The 25,230-nt window shown below is 28.5% G+C and overlaps 1 protein-coding gene across 1 annotated transcript in view; it reads right to left on the bottom strand.

Annotated features, from left to right (window-relative positions):
* LOC113796284 (uncharacterized) overlaps positions 1–25,230 on the bottom strand; it is a 36,888-nt gene that overhangs the window by 5,308 nt on the left and 6,350 nt on the right. The window contains exons 2-5 of the mRNA XM_027346522.2: positions 22,908–23,528; positions 7,855–8,247; positions 7,592–7,786; positions 4,746–5,192 (exon numbers count right to left, since the gene is read on the bottom strand). Coding sequence (XP_027202323.2) covers positions 4,746–5,192; positions 7,592–7,786; positions 7,855–8,247; positions 22,908–23,460 — 1,588 coding nt within the window. The 5' untranslated portion in view covers positions 23,461–23,528. The remainder of the gene's footprint in view (positions 1–4,745; positions 5,193–7,591; positions 7,787–7,854; positions 8,248–22,907; positions 23,529–25,230) is intronic.

Consider the following 25,230-nt stretch of genomic DNA (forward strand, 5'->3'; position numbering starts at 1 on the left):
GATGATGATGATTGTAGCAGAGAAAAATTCTGCAATAATGATATTCAAAAAAAAAATGATAAAAGTTTATTTTTTTTCTTTATTTTATTATTTTTCACTTTTTTTAGGAATCTAACTAAAATAGACATTTTTTCTGGGCAAAAATAAAGAATATCATTTCATCTTATAGCGTGCATAACAAATTTGTTATTTTATTTATTTCACATCTTTTATTTTTATTTGGTTATGTTTTTTGCCTTGCCAAATGAAATGGATTGATATAGAAATGAACAGTGAACAGAAAAACTGATGATTATAATATAACTTTGTTTTTTTTTCGGTTCCATCACGATCATCATGATGATCATTGGGAATAAATTCAGCATTTGAAAATGAATCGAAACGAAAAAAAAGAAAATTGAATCCGTTTTTGAAATTTGAAACGAAATGAAAAAAAAGAAAAAGAAAAAACCTCTTTATTATTCTCGAAGCCAATTCGATTTGTATTCGATTTGAAATATATTTTATTGCAATGAATTTTATTGCTTCTTTGTCTATTTTGGTTTGTCTTGTTTTTTTCCCGATCTAAAAAGCGTCAAAAATGGATATATTTTTCACTTTTTGTTTTTGTTTCAAAGAAATTATTCGTTTTTTTCCAATAAAAAGATGATGCTGCTTCTCGTTTTTCACATCATTATTCAATGTTGTGAAAAAATTATTACCACCACCACCACCGCGAACAACAACAACAACAACAAAACACCAATTTTTCTTCTTGGTTCGAAAAAAAAGTTCAAAAAGACAACAATCATTATGATGATGATAATAATGATGATAATAGCAATGAATATCATCATCATCATGATAATACAAAGCGATCAGGGCGACGAATATTTTTTGCCAATTCAATATTCATTTATAATGATAATGATAATAATAATGATGATGGTTGTGCCGGAAAACGATTTTCGTTCGTTTTCGCTTTTTTTTGGATAAGAAAAATATTCTTAGTTCCAAATGAATGAATTGAATGGAAAACGAGAAAATGATAAACGGATGGATAATTTTTTTCAAATTTTTCGCAACTGAATGAAATGAAATGGGGAATTTGAAAATAAAATTTCACATTTCGATATTATCATCATCATCGTCGCTTTTGAAAATATTTTTTGTTTGAAATTTACAAAAGTCAAGTTTTTTTTCAAGTTGTTGTCGTTGTCGTTTGGTTGGTTGGATCTGATTATGATTATGATTAGCCAATTTATTTACATTACCATTGAATAATAACCCACACAAAAGTCATTTTCGTTTTAATCGACTTGGAACAACAACAAATCAAGATTCAAAATCTGAAAAACAAAAATTCAACAACAATGGCAAACGAGTTTCAATAATAAAATTGACTTGGTTAAAAAAAAGTTGGCTTCACTGCCATAATTTTATTGTTTTTTTTCAAAAATGTTATGGATGAAAAAACAAAATGGTCATCATCATTGAAACAAATGACCATCGTCAATATTCAGTGTTTTGTTTTTGGCTAAATTTCAATTTAACATGGCGGTCATCAAATTGACCACCACCAATTGACCATCATCATTATTTTAATGAAAAATGAAGCTAATTTTTGAAAAATAAAACACAATTTCATTCATTCATTCAAGTCGAATCAAATTTTGTTTTATTTCAAACGAAAATTGTATTTTGATCGATAAAACATCTGTGATGAAAATGGAAACAAAAACTTTTTTCTGATTGAAAGGTGTTTAACTTTTTTGCTTTGGTTCTTTGTCAATATGAAATCAGATTAACTAAATAAAAATATTTCCAATGTTTAGGCTGGATTCTTTGAAAAATAGAATTCTATTGCTAAACTTATCATCCAAAAGCTTATCCAAAAGTCTAAAATAGAACCAAGAAAAAGTGATAAGAAAATGTAGAATAATCATCATCATCAGTAACGATAAATCATGATGTCGAAATGAAATGTTTTGACTTTTTTATTTGTACCCAAAAATAAAACAAAACGGGCCCATACACACAAAAACATATGTGTCAAACTAGGAGATAACCTAAACCAGATCTTTTGTTGTTTTTGGAAATGAAATGAAATGAAAGACAGAAACATTTAGGAAAAAATTGAATGGAAAAGCCATTTTTCATTCAACAACAATAAAAAAACTTGTGTATAACATACAGACAACAAAACGGGTTAAACACAACAAACAAAATTGTCAAACAAAAAAAAGAAACATAGAAACAATATGATTTCCCCGAAAATGGATCAAATTGTTAAGTTATAAAACGATTAGACGATAAAGACTGAGAGAGAACAATCGAAATCGAATTGAATCGATTAGAAAAACAAATGAAAATAAGACAAATTGACAAACAAACTGAACACACACAGCTTGTCATATGAAAAAACAAACAAACATAATGAATCTTTTTTTCTTCTTTGAAAACAAAAAAACTGCAAAAAATAAATAAATAAATAATGAATTGAATTGTGATGGAACTTAAAGAAATGAAAAACTTTCAAGATATGAAAAAAAAATTTTAATGAAAAAAACTATGATCAACCTAACCTCACTCAACTATGAATCACAGTCATAGTCATAGTCATAGTCATCAACCTAACCTCACTCAACTATGAATCACAGTCATAGTCATCAACCTAACCTCACTCAACTATGAATCACAGTCATAGTCATCAACCTAACCTCACTCAACTATGAATCACAGTCATAGTCATGGTCATCAACCTAACCTCACTCAACTATGAATCACAGTCATAGTCATGGTCATCAACCTAACCTCACTCAACTATGAATCACAGTCATAGTCATGGTCATCAACCTAACCTCACTCAACTATGAATCACAGTCATAGTCATGGTCATCAACCTAACCTCACTCAACTATGAATCACAGTCATAGTCATGGTCATCAACCTAACCTCACTCAACTATGAATCACAGTCATAGTCATGGTCATCAACCTAACCTCACTCAACTATGAATCACAGTCATAGTCATGGTCATCAACCTAACCTCACTCAACTATGAATCACAGTCATAGTCATCAACCTAACCTAACCCAACTATGAATCAGTAATGGAATATACTTAAATTTTTTTTTTTGTTATTTTTTACGTTTTTTCTTTTTTGCTTTAAAAATGATGTTGATGATGATCATTTGAAAGAGTTCAACTTTTTTTTTTGTTTTTCCGTTACCAAAATGTCAGTCAAAATGATTGTTTTATGAACAACCAAACACACACACACCGACTATATCAACATTTTTTTGTTGGAAAAAAATGCATTAAAAGATGGAAAGGGAGACAAAACAAAATTATTAATGAAAAAACAAAATATTCATTCATTTTATTTGATTGAAAAAACATAGAAAGAGTAATGCATTTGCCCCGAAGATACACACACAGCAAAAAACAAGCAGCAGCAGCCAAGTCAAGTTAAAAGTCCAGAATTATTAAATTTCAATTTAGTGGGAGAGAAAATGATAAAAAATAGATTTTTTCGCTTGATGATGATGATGATGATCATTCACACAGTGAAGAAACAAAAAAATATGGATGAAAAATTGATGGAGAATTCAGTTTAGTTTACAGAAACTTTCTTTTTGCAATTTTTTTCAATTAGTATCAACGAATTCCCGTTCCATTTATGTTCTTTCTATTTTTTTCCGAAACGGGAAGTAAAACAAAAAAAAAGATGTTAGACAGCTTTGAATACCAAGGAACAAGAACAGTGAGAGATAGGGAAACCAAAACAAGCAAAAAGCAAAAAAAAGTTGGCAAACATTGTTTAAATGGAAAGAATAATTTCTTTTATTTAATCACTTTTGTTCATTCATTTCAGAATTTTTTCGTTTTGTTTTTGAAGAAAATTTGTTTCAGGCAAAAAAAATATTGACAATCACTGGCTGTATTCATTTCAGATGATAAAATATGTGTGGAATAAGAACCGGGGGCTATTTAAACAGCCAAAAGGAAACACACATCATAGGTATTTTACAAAAAAATTTATCAAAAATCATAATGATGATGATGATGAAGGAATGCAATAGGGAAGAGAGAAAAAAAACAAACTAAAATCATCTTGGAGGGCAAACTGTAAAGATAATTAACTTTCATTTTCATTTAGATTCTTTACATCAACAAAATGCAACCATCCTCACCCACGCACACCCACATTACCCAGCCAACCAAGTTTCGAATCTAATAAAACAATGAAAACCATAAGTTATATGGATGAATTTTTTCTGCTGCTGCTGCATTCATTTGTAATTTTTCAAAACGAAAAAAGAACAAAAGAAAATTTGAATAATTCATTCAATGAATGAAAAAGAAATTGTAAAGATTTGAAAAAGAAAATCCATTTTCTTATTTTTCCTTCATAACATTACATTCAACATGGAAGGCAAAATTAATTTATCAAATTTTTTTTGGTTCGCTGGTTGTACATGCAAAATGATATTTCATTAGATATTGTAAGCAAAAGGAAAAAAAGTTTCCAATCATTTTCAATAATCATCATATTGATTTGAATTTCTTCAAATTCACATATTAAAGTATTAATATTTCTATAAATATTAATATATTTTTGTTGGATTTTTCTTTTTTCGATTTTGATTTTGGATTAAGATTAACAGAACTGGCAAAACAATAGGAATATTCCGTAAATTGAAAAAAGCTTCCAACAAATAACATCAGAAAAAAAGAAAGAAATATTTTTTTGATCAACTTACGATTAAGTTCCAATAGGATGCTACTTTGTGATTGTTTTAATCGAAATAAATTTTTATGTTTTTGTCTGACTGAATTGTTGTTATTATCATTGTTGTTGTTGTCATCGTCAAGAATATGTCCAACAAATAAATGATTGGCCAACATTGCCTGTCTTATTTGATCAGGATCACGAGGATTCCAAGATGATGATTGAATGGCAGAATTGGTCGTTGTTGTTGTCATGGTTGTTGTCGTTGCTGGTGATGAAATTTTTGTCTCAAACATTTCCGAAATGGATTCATTCGAAACATTAAATAATGATTGACAACTAAGTAATGATCCTTGATCATTTCGTTGTAATTTTGGAATGAATAATTCATTACGAACAATTCCCTGTGCAGTAATTGTCCATTGATCATCAATTAGTTGATTATTACGATACCAATATAATAATGGTCTTGGTTTTCCTAGAAACAAAATCAAACGCACAAACAATCGAAAAAATAAATATTATTATCATTTCAATGAATCAAGTTTGCTAAGTTAGTTTATAAAGTGATCTGAGTTCAACTTCCTGATTCCACACATGGTTTATATCATCAGTCTGTGTTGGCTGGCTAGTTGATTAAACATCATCATCATCATCAGTAGCCAGACAACAAAATAAATCTTACTATAAGAATTTAAAACTAAGCATGGTATTTCTCTTGCCTTATCTATTTATTCTGAAGTTTGTTTGTTTCTGTTTAAAATCAGACATGATTATTGTTTGATTTAGTGATTTTAACTCTTTTTTTCTCTCATTAAAGAGAGAAGAAACTTGCAACATTTTTTTCTGGTCAAACTAAATGGAAACAATCTTTCATTCATTTTGCAATTTGAAAATGTTGATGATGCTTATGATTCTACGTTGTTCGTTTGTTTGACAAGTAAAGCAGAAATAGTTTCGGAAAAATGTTTATAAATTAGTTTTGTGTTGCTATAGATTTTGATATTCACATTCAAAGTTTTGAGTGTTTGCGTTGTCATTTTTTCGCACAGAATCCCCAAAACACAGTGAATTTCAATTTTGTTTCTCATCTAAAAACACACCTGGAATATTTTCTCATTTCAATTATTGCAACAACGAATTCATTGTCATTATTTGAATTGAATTTTTGTTTTACAACGAAATAAAATGAGATGAATTGCGTGAGAATTTTGACAAAAATAACAACAAAAATTGTAATTATATTCTCGTTGAATATTTGTTTTGCGCACTCTTCAATGCTCCGAAGCCAAATTTAACGAGTGTAATTTTTAAGCGAAAACATTTTAAATCCTGATATTTATCTTTGGAATCAAGAAAAATTATCCTAATTTTAAATGAATTTAAAACGATTTATCGTTGATTTTGGCTGTCGGTAATTGAAAGATAACGTAATAGACATTATCATTAAATATTTAAGATTGTTGTTTTTTCATTAAATCATCAAAAAGGAATTTTGTTGATAAAAAAAAATTGTTTCAAGATTTATGACTAGCCATTATCATCATCATCTTCTGCGGAACAATGAATATCCTATGAACAAACAAACAAAGGAAAAACACATAAATAAAAAAACAACAACAATATTCATTGATAGACCAAGAATATTCGGATCTCTTGTAGATTAGGAACCCCAAAACACCCTTTTGTAGATTAGGAACCCCAAAATGAACCTCTTGTAGAATAGGAACCCAACCCATAGTAACTCAATGCTAACTTGCTACATACATAAATAGAATAAAGCAAATGAACATTCCTTGGTTTTTAATTAATCAAACTTAATCTCGGCAGGTTAGGTTAGGTTAGGATGGGACAGTTAGGTTTTCCGGGGAGGAAAACCTAACTGCTGACAAAAATATCTAATTTAAAAAAAGATATGATGTATTTCGTTAGAATTGTAATCGTTTCGTTCCTTATTAAGGTTCATGTAGATTAGGAACCCCAAAATGAACCTCTTGTAGAATAAGAACCCAAAACAGCATTGGGGTTCCTATTCTACAAGAGATCCGAATATTCTTTGTTCCTGATTTTAATGTTTTTTCATTTTCAACAAAAATCTCTTCAAATTCAATGATGATTGCTTTTTTTTTATTTTCGAAAAAAACTACAGAACAATTTGTCTTGGTAGTGTTTTCCGGATTCCATCAATGATTTTTTTCTGGAATTGAAAAAAACTCAAAAATCAATTTAACAAACAAAAAAAAATGGACAATCAAATCGAATTTGGAATTTGACATTATTATTGTTGTTGTTGTTTGACAAATTCGGAAATTTTCCGGCATTCTTCTATTATTATTTCTTTCCAGAAAAAAAGGACAAAACCAGAAAATTTATGAGAAAAATTCTTTGGTTTTTCTCTTTGCAAAATTGAAAAGAATTTTTATTTTTTCCTCATTTTTCCTTTTTATTTTTCTCTTTATTCTGTTTGCATTTTAATATTGAAAACGAAACCCCTGAAAAAAGAATGACAGATATTTAAACTGGAGAGAAATTTTCCGGGTAAGAAAAAAAAATTGAAGTTTATAAAATAAAAAATGTTGAATTCTTGAATAATGATGACAACTTTTATTATTATGGTTGAAATGAATGAAAAACTTATTATCATTTGAAATGAAAAACTTTCTTCTTTGCACGCAAATACACACGTGCCATATATTCAGGCGTGTGAAGCAAATATTCAAATTGAATCTGTTTATTTTTGGTTTATTTGCAAACATTTGTCATCATCATTCGCAGAATTGATTGATGAAAACTTTTTATTATTATGCAAAAATTGAAACAAATTTGATGAAAAATGAGCAAAAAAAAGTTTCAAGTGTTAAATGAAACGATACTTACCACCTTCAGCTTCACAGATAAGATTAAGATGTGCACCTTCATTGAACGGGGTGATTGGATCATTCAGACGTTGACCGAATTCATCCATAATGATCACTTCTTTTGGTGGTATCAAAACATCCAACAGAATTGAACGATGCTCAGATGGTGAACGACGAAAATCAACACGGCAACGATATTCACCCGAATCATCAACTATAAACGAATGTATAAAAACGGGTTAAATGATGCAAAACACAAACATATTTTGCAATGATACTTACTTTTGACTGAATCAATAATCAAACTACTTGGTCGTGTACTTAGATCGATAAAAGCTCTTGAACCAAGCATATCATCACCGGTAAAATGTTTTGCACGTTGCATTGTCGATGTACGTCTAGCATCAATTGAATATAATGCACGTTGTTCTTGACCACGAAACCATAATATCAGATCAATCGAATCATTATGATAATGATTATTCAATGAAACATTACATGGTAATAATGTTCTGGTTCCTTCCCAACCGATCACATGTATTATTGGTTCATTTTCGAGTTGTGCATCAATCAATGGCAACATTATTGGTCCATTATTTGATTCTTTATGTTGTTTTTTAGCAACATTGTCTTCTTTTGATGTAACATCTTTGATGGTTAATGAACGTCTTTTAACTGTACATACAGGGAGAAAGAAAAAAGGAAAAGATTTAAGAATTTCTTTTAAAAGAAAATGAATCAATCACTTTGACAAACAAAATAGGACACGTTATTTTAAACTTAGTTCGTCGAACATCATTCGTTTTAAAAGAATGTGACAGGTTATAATTAATAAAAAACAGACAGTTCGACAATGTTTTTTTCGGATGGCACTTGTCCCACCATCCCCACCACTATTACTTTACTCTTTATATTCCATTTGGTAAATTTCGAAACGATAAACTTACAAAAATGTCAATGTGTGATTTGAGCAAAAATTAAATTGAAATTTTTGGAAAAAAATTCCTTATATCCAAATTTTGAATCCCGAATTTGATTTAATTTAGTCATATTAAACTCATTTAGAAAAACGAGAATTCAAAAAAAGAAAAACAATGTTGATCCAACAACATTGACTCAACTACGATATAAAGATGTTCATTTTCCTGTGTGTTTGTTTTGAAAATGTAACTTTTTCTACTATGATGATTAATTGTTTTGGACTTGGGTTGTTTATTACTAAAATGAAAAAACGGGAAAGAACTCTGATGATGGTCAGGAAATCTAGCAAAGAAAAATGATCTCGTTTGTTGTTGTTGTTGTCAGTTTGAAATGCTTTTTACTTAATCAAAAAAAAAAAAAAAAAACGAACGAACAACAGCAACAATACATCACCACTACTGTTTTGCTTGAAGATCTAAAATGATTAAAGTCAGAGATTAATCAATCAATCAAATCAAATTCAATCAGTAACATTGAACTTTTTCTGACCACCAATATCATCACCATAACCAAAACATTGATTAATCTTTTTTTTGGTCAACACTTTTTTCTCGATTTTTTCGGGGATGAATTTCATTTTTTTTTCAATCAACGAAAAAAAACAAAACAAATTCAATAGGATCAAAACAACAACAAAAGACTATAGCCGAAGAATAAAGAAAAAAACAAGGCAAAAAACCGGAACTATTGAAATAAAATGGAAATAAAAATAGAAATGATTTTAATGGACAATGATTATTGCCTTATATCCAATTGCTCAATAAAAGACATATAATGTAAGATGATGATGGTGGGCTGCCATCAAACAAAAAAACCGTATACTGAATGTGCATTTGTAAATTATAATATTTGCAAGAGAATGGACCATTTCAAAAAAAACTAAATCCCATTTCAATTTTGAAACAATCCAACAACAACAGCAGCAGCAAAAATAGTAACTATGTTCTGTTCGGTTATTATGATTCGATTGATAATCGATAAATTCGATATATCGATGACCAAAACAAAAATTTCAATTCATCAGTCTTTTGCATTTAAATGGCTATTTTTTGTCTTGTTTTCGCTGAAATTTATGGCCAAAAAAAGAAAAGGAAGGAAAAGAAAATTCCACTTGATAAAATTTAAATTATTTTTATTCGTTGAGTGTGAGTTCAATGAATCAATTTTCAAGTGAAAATTTTTTTTTTCACCAGAAGTTTTGAATTTGAGATTCTTATTCTTCTGGTGGAATTAATTGAGCTCGAATCGCATCGTTTTTGTGTTTTTTCCAATTTTCAAGTTTAGTAAGAATTTTTCTTGAAAAAAAAGTTCAAATCGATCTTTTTTATGATCCCAAGAGAGATTCAGAAAAAAAGATACCATCACTATATTGAAATTGAAAGATGTTTGGAATTTTTTTTTCTTGCCTTAAGGAATCATGTTTATGAACGGAGAAGACGAAAGAGAAGAAAAGCCGAAAAGAAAAATCATCAAAACAAACAAAACCAAACCGAAAAAAAATCCGAAATCGATTACAAACAGAGGATTCCTACACTGAATTGGTTGAAAATTACTTTAAAATTTTTCAAAGAAAATCAAGACTCCATTTCATTTTGAATTTAATTGACAAAAAAAAAGATTGTTCGTCGACGGTTTGAATCATTCATTTTCCAAACATTTGAAACAAATCATTAATGTCGAATTATTTTGGCCAAAATCAAACAAACAGGGAATTTGGAAACTTTCTGACTTTTCTTAAGTGTGTGCGTGTAATGATAAACCAATTCAATGGATCATTTGATTCATTCAACGAAAAAAATGAGAAAAAAAATTGTTTCCAATTCGTCGATTTGAGAAATGAGAAAAAAAGGATTCGGAAAAAAAATTTAGTAATCTATTACTGAATTCCACTGAAAAACCCGGTAAAAAACTGGTAATCTAATCGAAAACGAAATAAAATAATAACCGTATAGACAACCGAACAAACAAACACCCAAAAATGATGATGATAACAATTTTTACCAAAAAAAAAGAAGAAAAAAATGGATTTAATTGGCTTTACACACACACACAGAGAGAATACATTCATACCATAATGGTTGACCATCATCATCATCATCATCGAATGGCAATAACCGGCCATTATAAGTTTGTTTTTTGGTCGGTGAAGAAAGAAAATTCTCTCACTATGTTTTTGTCACATTTAATGTGTCATTTATATGATGATGGTGCTATTCTTAGATCTTTTTCTTATGTCGTTCTCTGTGTGTGTCACCAAACAAACAAAAAACAATTAGTTTTTTCTTTGTTTGCTTGTTTTTTGATGATAATCGACGATCCAAAAGTCCAAAAATACAAATACAGAATAAAAAACAATTTTCCCATGTTTAAGCAAACAAACAGAAAACAAAAACCTAAAATGTAAATATGTTGAATGTTTAATGATAATGATGGACATTTATGATGATGATAATAATGATCATCATTATCGTCATCAAATGATTTCAATAGAAAGGCAAGATTCAGAAACTATAAAGAAACATGCAAGAATTCTTTTTCTTGCCTGTCACATCCAAAAAGATTCATAAAATGATGCATACACACATATAAGGAATATATGATGATGATACGAAATGATGAAAAACATAAGATTGATGACAAATTATTATCATCAGATAAAGAAAGAGAGGAAAAAAGTTTGAAACATAATGATACTAATTAGGATTATATAATTAAATAATCACAAATTGATAATTATTATGGAAAAAGAAAATCATTTAGAAAAACGATCTTCAAAGTTGGAATCCATCAATTTCATGGAAAAGTTTTTTATTTCTTTGGTATCTTTTTCCATTATGATAATTCCCATCAAACATCATCATCATCGTTGTCATAAATTAGTCTTTTTATTTTCAATCTTTCTCATGCTTTTTTACTGAGCTATGATCAGAAATGAAAGGAAATATAAAAAAGCAAATGAATTTCGTTGAAAAGATCAAATATTGATCCAAATGCGATATATTTGTTTTTGTTGTTGTTGTTGTCGTCCTTGGTTAAGTAATAAAAAATCCCTTCATCATTCGATGATGATCAGAAAAGTCAAATATAAATCGAAAATCGAAAAAATCCGTTATTATTAAGAATCCGACAAAACAAAACGCGAAATCCGGAATACCAAAAAACCCAGAATTGATCCAAAGAAAAAGTAGTAAAAAGAATCCAACCAAACAAGTATATAAAAATCATCAAAATTTATGGATATTACACACACACACAGACAAATATAATGTAATCTCTCTTTCTCTCTCGCTCTCCATGTAATGATATTTTCATTTTCCATTTCCACTACAATCATCATCATCAATTTGGATGTCTTTTTCCGTTTTTTTTTAATCAATTACTTTCATTATTTGATTATTGTTGTTGTTGTTATATTCGCATCATAATAAATTTTGTAATTAGGAAAAATTTTAAATCAAAAATAACAGGAAAAACAATGAAAAAATTAATTCATTTTATCTCAATGATGATGATGATGATGATGACCAATGTTTTTTAGAAAAAAGAATGAAAAATTCTTGTCATGTCTATGAAATTGTTGGCAAAAAAAGGATAACAGAACAATTGCGTAGAATCAAAATCATTACAGATAAAAAAAATTCTATGTGACAGTCCAGAATCAAACATCACAGAAGAATCTTGGTGGTTGCAAATGGACAACGTTGATGAGGATAATAATGATGATCATCATACAGCAATTTCAGCCGGGAATTTCTTTTTCATTTTGATTTCAATCCACCCACGCACACATTATATATAATTATGTTGGCCATTATTTTCTTTTTTTTTGTTTTATAATAATCATCATCATTATTATTATTAGTGAAACAAAACATCCACATTCAAAAGAAGATTGGGCGTATATATTCAAACAACAGCAGAAATGAGAAAAGAAATGTTTCTTGGAAACTTTCTCAAAAAAAATTCGTCAATAACAGTAATGTTGGTTTTTAAGATTGGTCATTTGGTTGGATTTTATCGGGAGAAGAAAGGCAGAAAAAATGTAAAAATGGTTCTAGAAAAGGCAGAAAACCAAATTGTTTTTTGTTGATGTCAAATTGACTATAATAATAATCATTATTATTATTTGTCGTTGTTCAATTCAAACAATTAATTATTTGACAAAAATCAAACAACAACCCAAAATCAATTCGTAAAAAAAGTATGGGCTTTTTTGGGGTGACGAGGTTGATATTTACTACTACGAAAAACACAACATTTGTCATTCAGATTTTTTATTTTTGAAAATCTAAATGGAAATTGGTTGTTTTTTATAGTCGTCTGGTAGCCCGTCTGGATTCACTACTGTATTACATAACCAAAAAAACATTTAATTTTCTTTAAAATTTGTTTCACTTCAAAAATGATTGAATGGAAAGAAGAACAGAAATTATTTTACAATTTTATTTTCCGTTCTTTTGGTTGTTTCAGACACAGTAGTTCCAACAGTTTTTCCATCGTGAAATCAAATAACATAAATTGACAACCAGTAAATGTTTCGTTCGCTGATGACCTCTAAGTGAAATAAGTGAATGTTGATGATCATCATCATCATCAACCATTTTCCATTTACTTGATGAGTATTTGATTATTTGAACATGTGTGTGTGTTTGGTTTTGTTGGATCTGTACTTAGAAAATGTAGAAATTGTCAACGAGGATAACCATTTACCAATCATTATCATGATGTGTCTTTTCTTCTGTTTTTTTGGTTTTCCCGATGATCTTGACATCAAAAAAGGGGTCAATCGAATCAAGAGAAAAAGGCCAAAATTTTTTCTGTTGGAAAATTTTCCAGAAATCAATTACCGAAAAGTTTTTCATTTTAATTTTCATCAACAACAATGTTTCAGGAAGTAAATATGATTTTGATCTATATTTGGATCCAAATATATTCTCCCATATAACAACAACAACAAAACAGCACATAGCAGCAACAAAACGAAAAAGAAGAAGAAGAAATTCCTATTTTTGGAATTCTATAGCTGAAAAATAAGAATAATGATGATTCAATGGAGAGAGAGAGAAAAGCCGACATCTTTATTCTTGAAAATTCTTTGAATAACAACAACAACAACAAACGTGACTAGAGAATCAACGAAAAAGAAGAAATTCTTATCAGCACAAAATGTTTCTTTTGGTCAACTTTATTGGAGTTTTTATATTCTTCTATATTGCAATTGATTCGTTCATTCGATTTTGTCCATTTTGATCATTTTGAAAAACAAAAAAAAAACTTTAATTTAGAGCCGTGTTTTTCCATTGATTGAAAAACAGCAAATCAATCGATAGTCATAAAGTGATCGGAGAAAATGAAAACAAATTATGATAATGTAAAATGATGAAATGAATATTTGGGCAAAACATAGTCGAAATGTCACGTGCTTTAGTGTAAAGATTTATTCTGTTTATTCACTGAAATGCAATAAAAAAACAACAATAGTCTCTCTTTCGTTTGGTTGAATGAAAAATATAAACATAGTTATAACAAAAATGAGATAATCTAATTTGCTGTTTGGATTTTGGAATAGCAGAGAGAAGATGCTGTTTATAAACAAAGAATAAAATGGAGTTTAGTTTAGTCTAGCTTGTCTTGTCTTGTTTTGACTATATTTTCGATCCAAAAAACAAACATTTTGGAATGAAAGATAACAAAAATCTTTAATTTAAGTTCAATGTGCGAATGGGTTCAGTTTTTATTTGATTTTTGATTCATCGATACATCGAATGATAAAATGAATGAATTAAATGAACATTTTGTTGTTGTTGTTGTTTTTCATTGAAAAAGTAAAGATTCTTCCTATAAGACTTTGATAAGTTTTGTCTTTGTTTTTATAAGATACGAACAAAGTTCTACGGCCTTTGCTTACTTTATACCCGAAATGATAATTTCCATACATCAACGACAAAACATCAAAACATCTTTTCATCACAGCTTAAGGATTTTTCCTTACATCAAACATTCGTTTCATTTATAAAACATTAAGAGAATCTTTTTCAACCAAATATTCAACCCCAAAAATGTTTTATTCCACGATTCTTTCCAAGTTAGTAACAGCGAAACAAAGCAAAAAACAATGGTTTTATCGTTGTGTCGAACGACAACATTGATAATTTTGAGTATGGAACGTGGAATTAAGACGGCAAACGAACAGAAAGAAAAAAAATGCTTGAATGTTTCGATGGGAAACAACTAAGACGAGGAAAAAAAGAAAAAAAACGCCAAATTAATGACATTTTCGATTTTTCTTCTTCGTTTTTTTTTTTTTGCTTTCGATGATATATTTTCTTGGTTTTTTAGTAGTTTTTTTTCTTCTTGGTATTTCCTATGCACCCGAACGAAAAAAGAAAAGAAAAGCAAACATTAAACATTCGGGTAACGCTGAGAAAGCAGAATCTTTAACCCAGAGAAAAAAAAGAAAAGGAAAAAGGAAAAAAACGTTTCGGTTATGTAATAATCCATATGTTTTCACATAAATAAATCTATACTTTTTCAACAAGGAAAAAGAAAAAATTTCGCTCGATTTGGTTTTTTTACCTATCAATATTCAATATTCAATTGATGACGATGATGACAGTTTGGAAAGTTTTTCTTCCCTTTTTTTCTTCATTCATCGCGATAATCTTATTCAAAACTCATAATTCTTTCTTTCTATATTTTAGAGAAAAAATATAAATTTCATCAAAAGTTTGAAAAAAATGACCATATTTTCGATGATTATTATTCTGAACATCTTTTTTTTCATATCCAGAAATCGTAATAAACAACAACAAAACAAAAACTAAATAGGAAATGATGTCCGGAAATAAAAAGGATTTTTTTTATTTTTAGGGGAAAATGAAATACGAGTAGAATCAGAAATCAAAACAGGAAAAAAGACCTTAACATCCTCACCATCATTCGACCAAGGTTCATCATGAAGAATTATGAATTTGTGTTCGGGAAAACGGAAAGGAAATAAATATATGAGCAAAACAAACAAACAAGCAAAAAAATATATACAGGATACAAACACACAATGACCATGATCAGTACAATTTTAATTATGATGACCATTTCGGAATGCCTCTTCGTCGAAACAAATATGATTATTACACATAATACCCTTCTTACTGAAGCGTTATCTATCTATCTATTGGGGTGCATTTTTTCTGTTTGTTTTGTTTGTTGGATAACATCATATATTATAATCATACTTGATCATGATGGTAAGAAAAATTATTATTATTTTCATTCATGATGATCATCCAAGAAAATGAATGATCATCATTTGAATATCATCATCATTAGTTATATTCAACAATAACAACAACAAAAATGAATATTTCTGTTTTGGTTAGAAACTCAATATACCAAAGAAATATCCCATAAATCTTTTCATTTTCGGGCAATATTATTCAACAATGACAAAATCGATATCATCATCATCAACAACAATGTGCAAGGCGAGAAAACGAAAAAACCAATCCCGAATCGATATTCTATCAATCATTAGGATGCAGCAAAACTATGACTAAAACTAAAATGAATTGAATTGATACACAAATATCCTATAGGAATTGGAAAATAAAAGAAAAATAAAAATTCTTTTGGGCTGAGAAAGCATCAGGTATGTTTATGCAAATGATTCCAATTCTTGCATTCTTACATTCTTTTTTGGGAAGAAAAACTTGGGATAACAAGGATATTATGTTTTTTGTTTTTGTTTTTTCGCCCAATTCTACATCCTATCAAAATCTAATCTAATAATAAGATGTATATGTTTTTCACTGTTGTTTTATTATTATCATGTTGTTCATTTTCAATAGAATGATTTATTATCTTTAATTCTTTTTTTCGTTTAGTTTAGTTTTTTTCCAAGGAAATTTCTAAGGCAAAAATGTTTTTTTTGTCTACCAAAATTCAACTAATATGGATGGATAACACTGGAAAATGAAAACGAAAACAAAACAAAAATGAATATCATATCAAGAGAAAAGGATACAACATGGAGAGAAATAACTTTTTTCTTTCAAGAATGAGAAAACGAAAAAGTTATTTTGAAATATACAAAAAAGAAAATATTGTAATGTTCGGGGTGGTGGATAGAATCAGAAATTTTCATTTCAAAAAAACAGCAAACATTTTTTTTGTTTTGTTTTTATTTTGCCAAGTGATGATTAGAATGCAACGAAATAAGCAAAAATATATTCCATATCAAAACTACAATCTTGCGATTCATTTCCATCATCACTATTGCCATGGCTAATATACGCACTGTATGTTCCAAAACAGCAAAAACATTCTTCATTTTGAAACAAGAAAAAATAAATAAGAAATATACATTGAGAATGTTGATGTTGTTGAAAGTTGTAGAAAAGTGGCCAGCCAAAAACAGAAAACAGCAAAACAGCCAACAACAACAACAACAAAAATCAAATTTTTGATTCCCTGCACATATATTATATCAAGAAGTGGGGGGAAGGCCCGATGAAAGCAAATTTATCAAAAAAACGAAACACAAAATCACAAAGATAGATTGTATGGAATCACACACACACAAACAGACAGTCAGATATTCTGTATTTAAAATGAACGAAACAAAAAAAAAAATTTATAAACCAGAAATCTTTACTGAAAAATGAATGAATGAATGAAAAATAAAATCATCGACTTATACAATGTCTGTGTATGATTAAAGAGATGAAGAGAGAATATTCTCTGTTCATTTTCAACTTTTTAGTTTAGCTTAGTTCTGGATCAATAATAATAAAAATAAAAAGAGAATAAATGTTTTCAACAAAAAAATAATCGTCCATGTTTAAATTCTGTATGAAAAAAAATTTCATGTGGAATCAAGCAAAGCAACAGCAGAATAGATAAATGATTCTGGATCATGGATTCTGTTTTTTTATGAAAACAAAGATGGGCAACAACAAAAAAAAATCTCATTCATAAAGTGTGTGTGTGAATGTTGTGATAATTTTTCATTTCATTCCATTCATTCATTCATTCGTTTTGTAACAAAGTTAGAAACAGAAAAAAATTCTGTATTGAATTTCTAGCCGCCAAAAAAAATGAAAAAAAATTCAAGAATCCATATAGTAAAAGTCCAGTGAATATCATTATCATATCTATCAAGAGCGAAAGAGAGAGGGAGAATAAACTTGTGATAATCGATTTGCCAAACAAAATAAATAAAAAAATAGTTAAGTAGGCTTTGCAAAGTGCGTGTGTATATTGTTTGTATGTAGATTTTATTCAAAGAAACGAAAACATCATAAATAAAATGATTTTTTTTCGATCATTTTTCATTCGCAAAATAATAAATATAGAAGATAATAATAAACTTGAGAGATAAAAATCTCAAGCAAGAGAATGGCGGCAATTCAAACATTTACCGCATATTTACATAACATTGAGCCAAAAAAACATTGATGTATCGTTTCACACGCACATCATTATTATCATTATTTTGTTTTTTTGAATGTGATAAATGTATGGATAAAATATTGTCATATCTTATCATATTTTACCGCGATCAATAAATTCAATCATCATCATCGTTTGATGTTTCAGTTTGACAAAAACCTTTGACTGTTTTCCAAGCCGAAATTGATTTCCAAACAAAAAAAAAAATATTGATTTTCGAAAAAAGTTCATTCAAGGTTGTGATCAAACCTTGTATAGTTTGAAATAATAATAACCGTTTTCGTTTGGACATTGTTTTAATAAATCCCGGAAAAAAATGAATTTAAAAAAACGGCGGAATTTTCATTCAATTTCAATTTATTATCGATTTTTCTTTTCAAAAATGTGGTAAAAAGCAAGAAATCAAAAAAATCGAGCAAACCAACACGGAAATGTCAAAAATATAGCAAACAAAGATCAACATTATTAAACAAACAACAATATTGATCGTCTGTTATCAATGTTTATGTTTATTTTTCATTAAAATTTATTTTGAATTTTTAAAATTTTTAGTTTTTTTCCATCACTGAAAAAGAAAATAAATTCTTTTCAATTTGATAAACAAACAAACAAATAACAGTCAGTCAGTGAGTCTAATATTAGCATCTTTCATTATTTGATTTACTTTCAGTGAAAAAATACCATTCGAAATTTTCCTGTTTCTCTTCCGCTTGCACATAAGAATTCATTCATACGTTTATTATTCTTGATAGTAATAATACCTGAGATCTTAACATGGAAAGAAACAGGTAAAGAAAATAAATCTTTCTTTCACTTTCTAGTCACTTCACTTGACTATGTTTTGCATATAAAGAATTTTTTTTGCTTATTATCAAAAATATTCCAGATATCATTATACTTTTTGGTTGTTTTTCGTTTTCCAACTGAATTGGCTGAATGGGAAAGAATTAATGACCAATCTTTTTGTTTTTGCATTCTGCATAACTTGCATCAGCCCAAAGACTTGGTGTATTTAGTTTTAGTTTCAGTTTCAGTTTTTTTTTGGTTTTTTTCAAACAAAATTCTTATTTATTCTTACTGGGATAATTTATCTTTCTGTTTTTTTTTGTTTTTGACTCATTCTTTTCGAAAGTAACAGGACCAGAGTTCTTTATGCATAAACTTGATGAATTTTTTTTATTATTAAAGAAAGAGAAAGAGAAATCATATTGTAAGATTTTTCTCATTTTACTTGAATTTTATTAAAAAAATTTCATTTTCCTGAAAATGAAATGAAATTAAATAAACAAACAAACTTTCGCTTTTTCTTCGTTTTTTCCAACAATTTTTCCTTTAGAAAATGAAAATAAAGCAAAGAAAATATGAAGAAAAAAAAATTTGCTTCATGTATCTCACTAACCTAACCTCACTGAACTATGAATCACAGCCACAGTCATAGTCATCAACCTAACCTCACTGAACTATGAATCACAGTCATAGTCATGGTCATCAACCTAACCTCACTGAACTATGAATCACAGTCATAGTCATGGTCATCAACCTAACCTCACTCAACTATAATTTTTTTCTCTCAAATATTGAAAAATCGAAAAAAATTTGTTTTGAAAACAATTTTCAATCATCATTATTTCAAAAGAAAAAAACATTTCCTTTCATCTCAAACACAGAAAGTAATCAAGTCATCAATCGTAAACATCGTTTTTTTTGCTACCCTTGCTTGCTTGCTACCACATTGATCAACACAAAACATACGGAAGTATACGGCATTCACGAATTCAAATACAAAATCCATCCATTTTGCAATAGAAAAGAAATTGAACCAAAAGAAAAATCTAGATTTATAAATGATGGATCGTCGTCGTCGTCATAGTCATCGAACAAACAAACAAAAAATAACCGTAGATTCTTCATAAACATACCAAACAAACAACATAATCTCTCCAAAGATTTCTCACTTTTTTCTTCAGAATGTTATTTAAAAAAACGAATCAGTGAGTGACGAAAACATTGAGGAATTGTGAGTGAAAAAAAAGTGTGCAAAGGAAACAGAAAAACTTCAAAAAAAAAGATTGATTTTGACTGAATGGTGAATGAATGATGATGACAAGTCAACACAGGAATATAAACGAAAGAAAAAAAAGAAAAAAATCCTTATTTTATAATCAAAATATTGGGTTGTTAAGATTTTCTTTGTTCAGTGAAGTTTTTTTTTCTTTTGACAGTATTTTTTTCTTCAAAAACAACCAAAACAAAACACGTATTCAATTTATGTTTTCAACAAACAGAAAGAAAAACACGCGAGACATATTCATGTCAAAAAAAGAGAGGAAATATATGCAAATTAGCCCTGGAATACATCTTTGATTTTGACAATTTGACAACAACCAAAATAATCAATGTGTGTGTTATATAGGCAAAATCGAAAGGATTAGATTTGTCGTTTTCTTTGGGGGGGAGGAAAACATGTTTTGAGTGGTGCTGGTGATGGTAAACATAATAAGAAAATATGGATTTATAATCCGGTAATATTGATGTGATGGGAAAAATTTTTTCTCTTTCTTTTTCGGCTCTCGAATTTTCCCGGAAAGATTTCTTTCTCTCGAGAGAGAGAAAATCATATTTATCATCATCATCATAAAGATATTTATGGTGTGATGATAAAACAAGAAAAAAAATTGTTGAAAAAATAATGGAAAATAATGATGATGATGATGATGAACTGACAACAACAACAAAAAACATCAATACAGAAAAATTTCCTGGAAATTTTTTTTTTCGAAAAACTTTCTAAAAAAGGAAAATATTCTCCATCAATATATCTATCGAATAGAGGAAAGGATCGATAATTTTTCATTACAAAATAAAAACGAAAACCAACAACATTTTTTCAACAACAAACAACAAGAAAAACTATTTTTGCTGATTCATGATGTGTGAAACACACACACACATCCCAACACAAAAGAATCCATCATTACCACCATCATCATCATAGGAAAGAATTCACTTGGTGTTTTGATATTTTGTATGTGGTTTTCATCATTATCGTCATCGAATATTTTCGGATGAAAAACAGAGAAACAAACAAAAATAAAATAAACCCACCAGAATATAATAGACAGAAGAAGAATCTAACGATATTATCGAAGGAAAAGAAGAGTAACGAAAAAAATCAATTGAATGATGGCGCCTTTGGATTGAATTTTCTTTCATCACATTTTTTTGTTGGTTTTTTGGGATAAAAATCGATCAGCTCCATAGTCTTGTTTTGCCCATATCTCTCTCTATATGGATCGTTTGGCAATTTTCCAGAATCTTTTTTTTCTGGAAACTAAAAAGTTTTTGTTGTTGTTTTCATTTGATTTTTTTGTTGTTGAAAATAGAAAAAAAACTGAAATCAAATCAAAACAAAAGTTAAAGTTTTTTCACTGTTGTTGTTGATTGGCATTTATCGTTTGAATATCTTTTCTTCCTAGAATAATATCTCAATATAAGAACCAGAACCAGAAGACATTGAAAAATTCAATCAATCAAATTCAAATTCTGATTGATTGATTGAAAAGCGATTTTCAAAACAAAAAAAAATCCTCTAAAGATTTCCAGGAAAAACGACGATTGATTGAAAATATTCTTACCGAGAAATTCTTCATTGGAAAAACAAAACAATTTTTCCAATTGTAAATCCTCAATGTTCACACACAAACAAACAAACACAGAGAGAAACATCCTTTTTGATCAAAAAAAACTAATTGAAAAGAGGATTTCATTTTTGCCAGTTTTTTCATTCAATACTTTTCAATAATAATTGATCATTATAAATATTTGAGGAAACAAAAGGGTTAATCATAATCATCATCATAATGAAAATCATAATGAAAATGGCAATACAATCGGACAACATCAATAACGACAACAACAACAACAATGGAAAAAGTGTTGAAAAAGTTTTCTCTTTTGTCATCATCATCAACAGGGACAATTCTTGGGAAATGATAATCGGAAGGAAACAATTTTTATTGTCATTTCGAGTGACAAAAGAAGAAATAACAAATCGAACAAAACATAAAAAGTCCTTGGAAATGGGATGAGAAAAATTTGTTGTTTTCATTTTCTCGGTCCCAAACAGCAGAATTGGTCACCAGGAAAAAATTTGAAATTGAAATTTGAAAAAAATGATAAAAAAGGCAATCATTTTTCGAAAATCATTTTAGTGTAAATCATATGAATTCATCACTTTTTTCGCACAACAATTGAATGAATGAATGAATGTAAATCAAATTTTCTTTTCGCTAGTTTAGACATCACTTGAAATCATCATCACTGATATGCCAGCAATGGAGAAAAGAAAGAGAAAAAGTGAAAATTTTCTATTCAATTTTGTTGGGAAATTGATTGTGAAAAAATTGAATTCAATTTTGGACAAACGATACAGTCAAACAGAAAAATGATTGCCAGGTAAACTTTCTTCGAAAAAAAAACATTTTTCTTTCTTTTGGCCAAAATAACCGAATCGTTAAGTGTCGAAAACAAACAAATATAGACATTTCATTTTTATCATCACCACCAAATGATAAAAACTTGATGAAACATGAGCCTTATGAAAAAAATGAAAAAAAGAAAAAATTTCCAAATAAAAAAAGGTCGAAACCAAATATTAAACACACACACACAGAGGGAGAAAATATATCAGATTTCCGATATAGGGGTTTCACACTAGCAGCAATGTGAATGAAATATTTCAAATGCAATATTTCACTACATTTCAGCCTTATGGACTGAAATATTGCATTTGAAATATTTCATTCACATTGCTGCTAGTGTGAAACCCCTATATCGGAAATGATTATTATTGAAAAAAACAGAAAAAATTGATATTTGAGTGAACGGTGGGTAAACAAACTCACCAAAATGATGATTGTACAATTGATGGTCAATGGATAATGATGATGTTGTTGTTGTCGGTGGTAATGGTGGTAAATTATGATGAACAAAAACAATATTTTCAATATTATCACTGAATGATGAGGATGATGTAACACTAGATGATGATGATGGTGGTCGATTAGTAAAAAAAGAAAAAGTAAAATTGTTTTTGATCTGATTAAAAGTTTGATGACTTTGTTGATGATCTAATGGTGGTGGTGGCCAATGATTATCTGCTGACCTATCATTTTTGTCAATTTTCATTACAAAATGACGATTCTTCATTATTTGACAATTATCACAATGATAATCATCATTATTATGGAATGATGATGATATTTTAGCGGTTATTGTCATAACTTTGATAATCATTATAATTATGATTAATAATATGGATAATTTTAAATTTTTCATCATCGTTGTTGTTGTTGTTGTTGCTGACATTGATAATGATGATGATTGAAAATTTATAATTAATGATAATGGCCATTGAAATAAATATCTAATAAATCTTATCAATAATGTTTGTTCCATCTTTTTTTTCCGTTATTAAAATTTCCAATTCTTCCAGTTTTTTTTCTTCATGTCATTCCATTTTCATTCTGTAAAAAGAAAAGAAAAATAATTAGTGAAAAATTTCGACAAAAATATATTTGTTTTGATAATGATCATCATTTTCTTAAATGATTTTTTCTTCTCAAGAAAACAACAGCCCATTTCGAAATTTTTTTTTGCTGTTCTTAATATAACTCAGAGAGAAATGTTTCTGGAAAATGAAAATGGGAAAAGATGGAACGAAAAAAGAAAAACTTTTTTTACTTATTCCAAAATATGATGCCTTCCAGCTTTAACCACAACACCCAAACATCCATCCATCCAATATGGATATGATATAAAAAAAATTGAATTAACATTTTACTGATGATCATTTCAACTATTTTGGTTTTTTATTCTGGTTTGATTGTTGTCCCAAATGAATACTATTTTTCACCGAAAAAAAATGTCTCAATAGGAAATCTATCTCATATGGAAATTATGAGGGAAAAAATATCAGTCAAAATCGAAACTCTGAATCTGCTGCGGTGAATGAAAATGAATTTTTCCTCGATAGCATCACTTGAAATTATCATTTTTTCAAACAAAATAAATATAAAAAAAGATTCTTTAAGATTCATGAGTAATGTAATGAGAATGGAAAGGAAAAAAAAAGAAAAATTGCAAACATTAAATAAAAAAGAATTACGATGGATTTTGGTGGATTGAGCAAAATAGAATCGAAAAATGGAGAGAATAAATCCGATCACATTATATTGTTTTGGTTTTGGTTTTGAGTGAATTTCTGTTGACTAAATTTCAATTTCAGAGAGAATATATCTAGAGAGAGAGAGAGAGAGAATGACTTTCACTAATCGGGTTTTTTCCCATTCCATTTTTTATTCCATTCGAAATATCTTTCTGGCTTGGTTTGTTTTGTAAATTGGCAACGAAAAACAAACGAAAAATTTTTCCCATTTCATTTCACATCCGGCACCCACACACATCAGTATTATATTTTAATTGTTTTTTTTCGTTCGTTTGGTTGGTTGGTTGTTGTCATTTTTTTTTTTTCGTCAGTGAGATTCACCCAAAGGACATTTAGTATATTTTCATTTAGCATTTTGGCTTTTATCTGCGCTTATGGTTTTCATTGTTTTTCCGTTTGACTCATTATTTTAATTGTATCAATTAATTAAATTTAGATAAAGAAAATTTAAATGTAATTTTGTTTTGTTTTGGGCGCTAAATTCAAACAAAATCAAAAAAGAATCAAAAAGTCCATCAAAATCAAATTGAAAACAAATCAAAATCACCTGCTTAATTCCACTAATTGAAAAAAAATAGTTTCATTTTTGGCGAATCTATCAGGCAGAAAACAAAACCAGGCAGAACAAACAAACAAACAAAAAAATCTATCTGTTTTTCATCAGTGTTATACACTCACAATGTTTGATTGTCCAATGAGAATATTTTCAACAAAAATAGTAAAAAGGAGAAAAACATACTGCCTTTTTTCAGTAGTTTTCATCAACAATGAATGCAGAATGATACTGATGAAAAGATGAATGAATAGAGAGAAAAATATGGAAAAAAGCTTGATCGGATCATTTTGAGAGAGAGTGAAAGATTTCCAATTCTGAATTCAATGAATCTTTTTTTGTGTGTGTGTGATAAATACACACACTGAGCATCCACAACTAAATATAATAATTCAATTTTCTTTTGCTTGCTCTATAGATATCTCCAAAACACACATCAATTCTATTC

The sequence above is a fragment of the Dermatophagoides pteronyssinus genome, unplaced genomic scaffold (genome assembly GCF_027571235.1).
Source record: "Dermatophagoides pteronyssinus isolate colony J.1.1.1.1 unplaced genomic scaffold, Derpt_VIB-CSIC_2022.12 sq0006, whole genome shotgun sequence".
Taxonomy (NCBI): domain Eukaryota; kingdom Metazoa; phylum Arthropoda; class Arachnida; order Sarcoptiformes; family Pyroglyphidae; genus Dermatophagoides; species Dermatophagoides pteronyssinus.